Source organism: Drosophila eugracilis, unplaced genomic scaffold (genome assembly GCF_018153835.1).
Source record: "Drosophila eugracilis isolate 14026-0451.02 unplaced genomic scaffold, ASM1815383v1 contig_386, whole genome shotgun sequence".
NCBI classification, from domain to species: domain Eukaryota; kingdom Metazoa; phylum Arthropoda; class Insecta; order Diptera; family Drosophilidae; genus Drosophila; species Drosophila eugracilis.
The window spans coordinates 78604-90815 of record NW_024573245.1 but is presented as its reverse complement, the minus strand read 5'-3'; the positions used below and the strand labels follow the sequence as shown (position 1 = coordinate 90815).

Sequence of the window (12212 nt, the reverse complement as noted above, 5' to 3'; positions counted from 1 at the left end):
CTGCAATCGCATAGCCGAGGCCACGGCAACCAGCTGTGCATCTGGCGCCAGCCAAAAATTAACCAAATCGTCTTCTGTCTGGCTCTTTGTGTGTCGACTGCAAAACTGAAAATGACTATATAACAAAAGGCAAGTGAACAATGCTGTTTTATGACAAGGATGTTTGACGATGCCCACTTACAAATGGTCAAGATAGGTACGCCAAAACCCTAAAATGTCAAAATGTTTTTTTGCCTGTGCTATTACACTATTTTCGTTAGCCTTAACGATTTCTTAACAAATTAAAATACTGCACTTTAATTACAAGTTTAAATATATGTATGTGTGAATAAAATTCTCCAATGTTAGCGTGGATCTATGCGGAATTCAGCGTGAGTGACATAGACCTCAAACTCAGAGTGGTGCATAGTTCTATCAACAAACTCAGAGCGTACATTTAAATGGGTATAAATAGACACTTTTGAGGTGCATGACATACAGACATGCCCACATGCTAAGACATTCAATTAAGTAACTCATTTCTTATACCTCGAATTTAGGCTCCGTCCCAATTGCAACTGATGCTCAAAGCGATCTCGACTTTCGTATTAACTACCCCTGATGTATTGCATTGCTTCTGTGCAATTTCTTATGCACAGAAGTGTTCGTATACTTGTGACTTGAGGGCGAACGATGGCAAACGGTGCAGATACGGTCAATGAGAAGGCCAATGCTTTCCTTACATTTTTGCTGATGCGCTTGCGGGTGATTCCCGTACAAAGAAGCGTGGGAATGGCTTTGGTGGGGATGTCTGGACCCATTAAATAATTTTGTTAGCCTTCTTATTTTCTTGCGTGCAAAATCCTTTACAAATTTCGATGTAGGGGTTGTCTGCGATGTTTCTGGATAGCAGACTTGATTTATAATGTTTTGACATTAATAACGTATTTTTTAGTATCTAATTGTGTACCATAGGTATGATTTCTCGCACGCATCTTATTGATGGGTGCTGCACAGTTTGGCTTGCGGCTGTCACGTTTTCATATAAATACACAGAAATACGAGTTAGCATTCTTTTAATTTGCGTAATACGGTTATGTATGTGAAGTTCGTGAAGTGAAGTAAAGCCAATAAACCGCTACAAATGTGTTCACATAAATTCTATATTCGAAGACATAAATCTAAAGGATGGAAAACTCTTGTGATTGCCCTTAAAGCAGATGTCTCAATCTCCTTGAAATTTCCCAATGAATTCCCATGCTATTGCTCTTACAGCCAAAATGCAAAGACATGTTGTCGCCATTCAGAACACAACAGGGTGCAAAATTTAACAGATTTCTTGTGTTTTTTTCTATCCTTCTGGTCAGCATATGTGCCAGAAGCAAGGCAATGCCGTTGCTATGGAAAATGACAATTCTGGCTGACACCACCAGAGGTCACAGGGCAAAAAAACAAGAGCTGGGTGTAGGCAAACAAATTTCGTAAAAAAGTTTTATTTATTAAAATTCTTAAAAGCCTTAAATTAAACATTATCTTTAGCAAATCCATTTTTGAATAGTTTTTGCCCTTCCGATACGCCACTGAAAACATGTGTTAGCATTGACAACCAGTTTGTGCTTCTCCCACTGTGTAGGCCCTTCCAGTTTTTTCCACATTTGTATTACAATTTCTTCCTGCAAATACTTTTTGTTTAAGAAGTAGGTTTTGAAAAATCATTTTCCAAATGTTAAGGCAGCGCTTTTAATCGGAATCGAAATGTCGGTGGGGTAAGTACGCAAATCATCACGTGTCAAGTGTCATAGCTGGTTGCACTCAGTCGTGGGTCCAGGGGGTGGATTTAGATAAAGTATCTTTTCAAATTAATTTCAATCAATTTAATTAAAATCGAGAGACAATTCTTGAAGTTGCCTCAACGAATCGAAAAGTTCTCCCCCTAAAACTTTACTTTAGGTCCGCTTCTGGTTACAATGAGTACCTTAATGTTGACGTAACTAGAATAAACGTGACGTCACATGCATAAACATGTGCACGTTACGGCAACGTTATGTTCGCATGGAAACAATCTGTACTGAAGTGGGTGAGGACAGGTGTTGGATGATGGTCCTGCGGTAAATAATAAAAGTAACTTTACCACCACATTTTGTAGTATTATAGTTCAACCAACGATTGTCGTTTTTCTGATCATTCTTTATAATTTACACAAGTAGAGTAAATTAATTTTCATTTGGTAGGATTGGAAAAATCATGCTTGCCTTGTATCTTAGATTCAGCAGAAATTAGGAATTAAGTGTGAGAATTCTTAGAAGCCATTGCTACCTGACTTCGGTAGGTAATTCCCGAAATTCATCAATCGCCCATGAGTCTGGTAAAACTATTGGCAAGAGACAGAAATTAGCCTAAGTAGACTGAAAGCAATTAGTGAAACCTTTCCTATCCTGCGCTTGTAGCGCCATGTGAAATTTGAAAGACTGTAATACCTGCATACAAAACATATTCACTTGAATATGACAATTGTATAAAGTGCATTTCTTATATATGTTTAAATACATATGCAGAAGTCAATATGTTCTTACTTCTCTTTTGGTATTTTCGTACCTGCACTTACCATCAATATATAATAGTGCGGAAGCCAAATTAATTTCGTTACCTAGTGTAGAGAGCTTCGCACAGAAGCCAAATCAATAACTGCAACTTTAGCTAATTTTATATAATCAGCGCAAATACTTGTTAAAGTAATTCTATATGGGGCTTAAGAAAAAAATGAATTGTTGTTAAAGGGACATATCAAGTTTCGACGAAACGTACACGAACCATTTTTGGAAGCCCAGCTTCTTATCCTTGAACTTCCAGCTTGACAAAGGCTTGATCGCGACCCAGCGACGGTAGCAAAGACTTTTCAGGTTGCTATATTGGGGATTGTGAAGCCGAAGCCTGTCGTTCGAATCAAGAAAACAGGTTAGCCTGCAAACCAATCGCATTCTTATAAAGTGGAGTGGGACTCTTAAAAACGAAAGTCATCATTCAAAAAGTATTTCGCGCGACTGCCACAAACTCGTGCCCGGCGTACATCTGCTGAGAATATAAGACGAATATAAGAAAAGAACCCTAACAATATTAGTGGTACTGCCTCTTGTATTTAAGCGGCAAGTTTTTTGTTGTTCGGCGCACGAAAGAATGATTTGCAAAATATAAACTTTTTCCTAGAATTGATATTTTTATACCTAAAACACATAGGTATTCATTCAGGCATACATACATGTACAAAAACAAGCGAAAAGGACTAACTAAAAGGTTCGACTTTTTAATTTTGATCGAAATAATGTTTATATAAATAATTTATTTAGTAACCAGGTAAAACAACAAGGCGCTAATTTTTAAGTGCCAATAAATTGATTTTAATAGTTTTTTTATAATAAAGAAAATATTTAAATTAATAGATCCTTTTTTCGATCTTTTAAGGTTTAAGGTTTTTTTAAATATATATGATTCCTATCTGGTCTGCAGCTGGTCGTAAAATAAATAAGTCATTACAATAGAAGAAGAAACCTTGTTATATTTCTAGACTCTAGAGTATAGTGAATCTTAGAGAATCCTATAACATTTAAAATGTTCCATCCGTGCAACGTATACCAAATCTGGGTTTATTCACCGTCAAACAAGTTGAGCCGGACAATGAACTATTAACAATATCTTATGTAATTAGAACTATGATGGCACATGGTCAAAAACTTTTACTTAAATGTCTTACGAATATTTATATGAAACCATACTACGCCGGCAGGAAGTGCATTATAGGCGAATATATTCATTCATAAGCAAACTATTTATGTGACAATCAAACATGCTCGACAGCGAACATTTTCAAACAACTGTTGGTCGTTCAAGAGTGCTGTCAATTCCCGTTTCGGAAAATGTAGCTATAGCCGATGCTAACAATATTTGCTAAATAAAAAAATGTGTTAAAATTTGAATCTAATTTTTTTCCATGTTTTCTGTAAAAAGATATACAAAAATTAAAGAAATAAAACAATATGGATTTTCTTTTTATAAATTTGTTTCAAATTGTTAGCCTTCTCCTTGTGGGATAGTAATTAGAGATGCCCTATGAACTCCCTAAAATACTTGTTTATTTGCAAAGGTATTTATAGTGTAATTTCATGATAAAAACATAAATATTAGGAACTATTTTTAATGAAACATTAATTTCAGCAACAAGCTGAAATGTCAACACTGCTAATCAAACACAGTTCGACCGCGTGCTGCTTTTAGCATGAAGCCGACCGCCGACACAGGCCTTTTCGATCAGCCAGATACTTCAATCCGTGAGATACTTTTGATGTGAACGGTCGTGCTACGGTTAGATAAGTTAACAAAAATTCGAAAAATTTAAAAATCGAATAGAGTTTTGAGAAGATAAATATTGTGCCTCAAATACGTGTTAACCGTATTTCAAACTAAAAGAAAGTGTATGTAACCCACCGGGTTAAAAAGTGAGATTAATTAGTTACTGTTGATATCAAATCAGTCTTTGCCAATAAAATCAATAAAACTGACTGCAAAGCATTGTTAAAAACCAGTTTTGGAATACGGGATCCCTTCTAAAGGTTGGATTTTCGGCACTTCGACTATGGCAAATACCCACTCAGAAAAACTTTATATGCAACTAAGTGCATCGGAATTAGCGGCAATTATTATGAAAGGTAAGTTCTTAAATTCCAAAAAAAAAAATAGCTTAAAATGCTGAATGTCATTTTCCTTAATCAAAGCGCTAAAAAAGGACGAGTTCTTAAACTGTTTAAAGTTCGGGGCATAGTAAGAAACCAATTTCCCTAACATAAATGTATACTCCTTACCACCCGAAGGACCTTTCGCCCCCACCAAACCAGACGATTCTGCGTTATCATAAAAGCAGCAGTACTTTGAGGGTGGAAATTTAGATACAGACAGATACGTAAACAACGCCAACCATTTGTCGCCACTGTATTTCAACTTTGGGATTGTAGCGCATACATATACATATATGTCAGCCAGGCACTTTGCGCGCTATGGCGAATTTGGAACGACGATGTCGCCAGACATATTGGCGATTTGTCTATTTGTCAAGCTGGCCAACTGGCAGGCTTCGCCATCTTTTACCACCGCAAGCTGACTCTAATAGAATGCTGGCATTGCTTGAACTATTTATTTTTTCAAAATCGATTACTTTCTCGTTTCCTTCTTTTCTAATGTGTCAACAGATCGGAAGGAAATCTTTTGCCCGTATTTAAATAAATTACATACAAAGCAGCCCTTATAGGAATATTTTTAGTAGTGACCATTAGCCAAGTATAAGGGTCCTTGTCCATATGTGCCTCAATACTGCATCATCTGGTTGCGTTGTTGCGATTCATTCATAAAAGTGATGCGTCATTTTACTACAATATACACCAGTCGCTTTAACATACTTACATCTTTGTATGTACGAGTATATGTACAAGTTTTGATAAGAGGCTTCCCACACAGGGAATGCTTCCCAATGGACCGACCGCCATCCAAGAGCCGCCTATAATGATAACCTTTGGTTGACTTTTCGCGTGAATATGGGATTTTCTGATTCCTCTGACAGTTAATGTCTGCCGTTTTTAAGTAGGTTTTAGCTGATTTTCACAGGAGGGCATTCATTCTTGGAAAGAAATGCAAATAACGGGAAAACCGTTGCCAATTTCAAAGCAGAAGTTTTTTGATTACAATTAGGACCTGAAGAGGAATCAGATGCATACAAATAAAACGATGTTTTTATGGCCATAAAAGGCAAACAAATGCCGCAGATCTATAACTCAGAATTAATACAGAAAAATACCGGGAAAATTGTAGTGCATTACTTTTGGGAACTCACTTTAATCTGACCTACATATAACCCATGTCAGTCACTTGAAATTGGAGAAAAGTTTTAAGGGAAATTATAAATTATGAAAATTTCTAAGCCGCGGACAAGGTAAATGTATTGCACAGGTGTTTCGGTTTAGACGCTACCACTGACGGCGACAACTGAAGAGTAAACATTTGTCTAAATATAAATTATAGTGCTGAATATAAAAACCGAGACACGGGATGGAGCTGGAGATATAACACTGCTGTTATTTGTACAGCCTGATTTCGTGGACGCAATGTCAGTCAGTTGCTTTGAATTCCGTTATATTGTTTATCTGTCTAAAATTAGAAAAGATAGCAGAAAATTGTGCTTATAAATAGTTGAGTAAACATGCAAAAACATACCTTCCGTATACTGTATTATTTGAATGTCCGTACCTGCTTGACAAACGGAGAACATTTATGTATGAAGGTGCAAATAGGCTTTATCACTTTTTGTGGGGGGAAGTGTGGTAATGATATGTCAATTTCAAAATAAATAATTATTGATGGTTGTCGACAAACGTAAACCCATATGCATGAATGGACAGATGTTTTTGTTAAACTCTAGACGTTATTTCTAAATTGCATATCGGAAAAACAGTCAATTACGTTGAGTGAATTCACATCTGCTACAGTAATTAGGTGATGGAGCTACAGTTTGTACTGCGTATTGATCAAAATAGGGAAATACTCGCATACATCCTGGCAGGTTCTACTAATTCATATGTAATCCTAATCTCAAAAATAAGGCAGGCATGCATGTGCTCATACTCGCTCATTTATTTTGGTGATTTTATAAATGGCTAATCGGGTTGTTGGCTCCTGATGCTGCCGCCTGCGTCTGAACTTGAACTGACTTTATTCGCCAGACGTGAAATAAATTACTTTTAACAAGTAAGCTGCGTTTAAACACTGTAATACCTCTGGAGGTCAGTAATAAGCTGGCGGGGCTGGAAACAAGTTTCGTTTTTCGTTTCGATTAATGAATAATTTTGGTTTACATTATTGTTTTCGATCACATATTCCTTATAATTTTAAAAGGATTAAAAGATATCATAGGGTAACGGGACAATGAGTGGTAAGATAATTATATGTATGGAAATAACTAAAAAAAAAAAGTATTTACGTATGCACTACGTAAATCCAATTAGGATTCCAGCAGCTTGTAATACAAAATAATCTACGATTTGGCAGCTATTAAAATTTGAAAAGCCAAAGGGGTGTCGCACAAAGGCACATCGAAACCTTATTCGGCGAGTCTGTTCCACGAATTCGGGGGTTTTTTAAATTTGTTAATACAAAATGCCAAACATTAGTAACCGGTTCCGCTTAATACGTCACTACTAGAAGACAACTAACTCTTTAATTTGTTGTTATTTTTAGATTCACCCAATTCCAACGACCGTGATGCTGGTTTTTGTTCCGCAAGTTCAGAAAGCGAAGGCGGAGACGACCTGGTCGTCGAGCACGCACGCAGTGGCACTCCCGACATCGGACCAAAAGGAACAGACGACTCGTTGGACTCCAAACCAATAGCCCTGATCCGAAACAAACGCAAAAGTACGGAACCATCAAAGGTCGTTGGGTTAACGACTCCCACATCTAGCTTCATGTCCGGTCCTTCCGCCAATGCATGCATGAACGCGACAGGTCCGCTTAAAAAACGCATACGATACACCTCTTCAGCCGATTCAGCGGTAGTTCTTACACCTCCGGCCATAGACTCTCCACCGCCTAATAATTGTTTGCCTTCTACGTTGACCTTGGAACAGGAAATAATGCCGAACCCTGCTCACGTATTTATTCGCCATCCAGGAGTTACTACTCTTCACCGACCCTTTCCTGCCCATCCTGAACAGCTAGAGCCACTCGAATTAGTGACCAAGAAGAAGAAGTGCGTTGAAAACGCAGTGCCAAAAACGGAGGATTATTCAACCATGCTGAATAGAAAAAACCAAGCTCATAAAAAGGTGTTGCAGAAAAAGACGCCAAAAGTGTCGAATTCACCTATATTGCTGGACACCAGCCTCAGTGATGAGGACCTATCCAAGGATATGTCGAGACCTCACCAGCATCAACGCAATTACAAAAATATGACAAGGGAGCGCCGCATCGAGGCAAATGCACGTGAGCGGACTCGTGTTCACACCATATCCGCCGCCTACGAAACGCTACGCCAATCCGTTCCAGCTTATGCGAGCAACCAAAAGCTCTCCAAACTCTCAGTGCTGCGGGTGGCCTGTTCCTATATACTGACGTTGAGCAGGATGGCTGGAGAGGACTACAGCGCTGATCAATCGAAGCCGTCCATTGGCGAGTGCTTGGAAGCCGTAACACAAACGATTCAAACTGAAGGAAAGGTGAAGCGGAAGAAAGACGAGTGATCTAGCCTGATAAGCTCGATAATGGCACGTTTAAGACTTAATGCGACTGATTACTGCTACTGCTATAATACTCAAGTATGCTTGAGCTTAGACTTATCCTGCATTCAGCATTCCTACCCAAACACACTGAGCCTTAAGCATAGTTGAGATCACAAGTGGTCAAATAGCTTTAAAAGTTTTCAAGGCTTTGTTTAGTTATACAAATACAGTTAAGTCTTCATAAGTGGGGAAGTCAATAAGGCATGAAACAAACTATATAATATTTTTACAATCAAACACCAGCGATGTGATCCTATTTTAAAATCGCTTTTTACTGAAACGTGTTAAGAAGTACAAAGAGTTAACACTAACAAATTAAAAAAGACAATATTGTTATCTTAAACCTTAAATGGCAATAATATAACATTTTTATATATACCAAAAAACGTTTTTTAAAGATTTTTGTTTTAAACAAGATTCTTTTTTCATTAATCATACACCTATGTAAGCAAACTTTGCCAAAATGATTTAGTTTTTGTAAACTGGTTTGATAATTGAGGATTGACAAATAACACATTTATATTTTTAGGTATAACTTTAAATTAAGAACCCTCTGAAATAAAATACTTATTTTCTCAGTTTATGATAATTTAATGTTGTTAACAGATTATGTATTTTATACAAAGGCTAGTTGTAACCAAATCAAATTATCTTATTATCTGCATGCTATGGTTAAGAGGGTTCAGTCTACTTAAAAAACTAAATTAAAAGCCTTAAATATTTCTGCTTGTGTCAATGACTAAGTCTTTTATTCTCAAATTGTAATCTCATTGTTTTATATAAATGGATATATGTTTAAGCATACGCGTAAGTGCCATAGAAAAAGAATATATAAAAATCTGAAAGTCAAGAAAATATACTTTTATATCTGGTAAGGTGGTTTCGAAAACGACGGTGCTTGGAACGAACCAATTAGTCACCTCAGTGCGTGCGCACTGAATATTGCAAGCAAGCACAAAAAGCAAATTGAGGTGACGGCGTTAAGGGGTACTTTATGTCTGTACGTTAAATAATCTTATCGTTTGCAACAAGCTATTTTGTGGTATTATAAACTCAACAGGTGCGCACAAAACGACAGGCGATCGATTCAAGTACACCTGAACGCATCCACGTTATCATAAACGCGTTTTGGCACACCAAAGTTTTCTTATCAGGTTCAGAAATATATTTGTAAACTTATCTAGCAGGCACAGGAACAAAGTTTACCGATATCACAGATAGTTAACAGTGCATGTGCACCAATGACGTATTCCAAGACACAGCACCGTAAACTATGCAAATTCTGTCAAAGTACCTGCATTTAGTTGACCCAGTGCAATATCTAGCACAAATTACATCAGCTTAGAATACTATCAAAACAGGTTAATAACAGCAATTTCAGATCAGTATATAATGATCTAAGCATAGGCGTTATTCAACAAAAACCAGATGGCTGAGCTTGCACTTGTTTTTGTATACCTATTCAATTGTACCAGAATGTCCATATTCATATTGACATGAAACGGTTAATTATTTCAAAAAATAGTTTCTATTAACACAGCGTTGAAATAAATCAGCCTGCTAGTTAACAATTTAATATAACATAGGAACATATTAGCACGGCTAAATAGTTTTTGTGTCAATCTTTCAATCATCGTAAGCATCATTCAGAATACATTTACATAAGAAGGAGCTGATAACGCATCTATGAATTCGCATACAGGGATGCCCAGAATAATTAATTAGAATTATCGATGTCAATGAATAAAAGTCATCGCCGAAGCACTAAGTTGTCCAGAAGGATAATAAGTTTTTCAGTTTCTTACACTCGACCCGACTAGAAATACGATATGCACCATTTATTCTGCATTGCTTTTGAATTAATTAAAGTTACAACAAATACATTAGCATTAGCTGACGTAAATGCTGGAGTCTATTGCAGACACGATGTATTTCTAAAGATATGCAATTCCTCTTCTTACATTTCTCAATGAATTTATCATTAGGAAAAAATTGTTCTAAAAATTATCTATTACTTTTATAGACCAGTTCTCGGGGCGGAAACGCTACTATTTGTACTCTGGGGTAAATTTTATTACAAGTTATCTGAGCACTTTGTAAAAAATTAAGCTGACGTATTTTTTGGCACATTTGGCAGGAGCACAGACCTAATCCGTGCCACCTGACAGAAGAGCTTGTGTTTAGCTTCATATTACTGCTGATACTAAAGTAAAAATTAGCATTTGTGTAAACAATGAATATAAAAAAATGTTACTAAGCCGAACCATCACATGGCTTGATGAGATGTTGTTTTAGTCGAAACAAACTAAGAAAATTCTCAAATATTGGTTTTAATATCGTCTAAAAATAACACATCCGATTGTAGTCGCAGCTTTGAGTTATAGTCGGCGTCAAATATTGTCGCACCTGTCACAGGTGTGGGCAACGTCTATTTCGGGGCAGTTGCCAGTTGCGCGTGTGCCCCCCAACGAGTTGTTGCGAGGGTGAGCCAAGCATCTACGTATCGTCTTGGCATCACATGCTGAGCGAACAAGCGTGATCTTTTCATTAAATATGCGTAAAAATTAGCACGACCAATGCTGCTTGGACTACTTAGATAATTAACCAAAAATGTACTATTTGTTATAAAGGTAAGGCTAAAAATAGAAGAAGCCTTTTTGTTTACATGCTAAATGACCTGGCTTTTAAATTTGTACGGATAAGGGCCCGTTTTCGGCTCTTCCCATTTGGCGAATAAATTTTTTTTTAGCAACTTCTGATTGTGTTATATTATAGGTTGCATTTGTGATTAGTTAATAATATTGTAAGTTTTGTTATATATTTTGTATATCATATTATTTTAAAATGTTGTTGTTCAAAAAGTTTTAAACGGAAAAAAATCATTCTGAATACAGAATACACACTTTAAAGTGCAACATACATATATTAAAAAATGTTTTTTCAATATTGATTTCCAATAAATTTCTACACAGACCTTTTGATTGAAATGCAAAATGCTTTTACTGTGCATAAAGTGTGAGGTTGAGGAAAAAATGTGAGTGCACACGAGCGCCCGATTGGTTGGCGCCTAGGTTACACGGCACAAGTGACAATTTTAAAATAAAACAAGAAACGGTGAGTCGAGTGCTTCGACAATAATGTACCCGTTCCTCTGCAAATTTAAAAATATATTTGCCGGCAGATGATACTGTTTAGTATAAAGTAATGCATAATGGCAGTGCACCGTTTGACCATTTTTAAATTACCATATACACATTTGGAATATTTATCAACCTTATTATTAATTTTCATTTCTTAAATCCTGCCACTGACTTTAGGCTATGACTGGCTATAGGATATAGGAATAAACTTGCGCTTTGCATAATCTAGCGACAAGGCTAGTGATTCTGACCATGAATTTGAACCTCATACATTTATTTCAACTATTATTAGTCTTTGTCTAAGAGTAACGGGTATACCCGACTGGCGGGCTAGTGCCACAGCAAAATCACAAAAAAAAGGAAAAAAAGAGAGGCAAGCCATTAGGTGACTCGGCGCGACAGACACCTTTTATTGCACGCCAAGAGAACGACTTGCAATTATTCAATGATATTTATTATAACTCGGGCAGACGGTACGAGAACTCGAATCTTACATTTATAAGGACATTTATAAGGACATATTATATGCATTAGATTAAGTCAATCGATGATGCATTTAGTATTGCTTATCTGCAACTCAAAGATATCCACGGATATCCATATTGAAATATGACCCCATTGCTGTTGACTAAGCAATGACAGCATGGTCCCCACAGCGCACCGTTGACTACAGTTGCTAATTATCACGTAACTGGCTATAACCTAAGGACAGCCGCCTGTCTGCGATCGTTTCTTGTTATTTTAAGCGCGTAATTGACGCGGTAGACAAGAATTTAAA

The 12212-nt window shown here is 36.8% G+C and overlaps 1 protein-coding gene across 1 annotated transcript; it reads left to right on the top strand.

Annotated features, from left to right (window-relative positions):
- Nucleotides 1–4316: 4316 nt before the first annotated feature.
- Nucleotides 4317–9128, top strand: LOC108104197. The gene is made up of 2 exons (XM_017210141.1): nt 4317–4679; nt 7255–9128. Exons 1-2 carry the CDS (start codon nt 4607–4609, stop codon nt 8253–8255), a joined length of 1074 nt encoding a protein of 357 aa, XP_017065630.1. The 5' UTR covers nt 4317–4606; the 3' UTR covers nt 8256–9128.
- Nucleotides 9129–12212: the final 3084 nt, after the last annotated feature.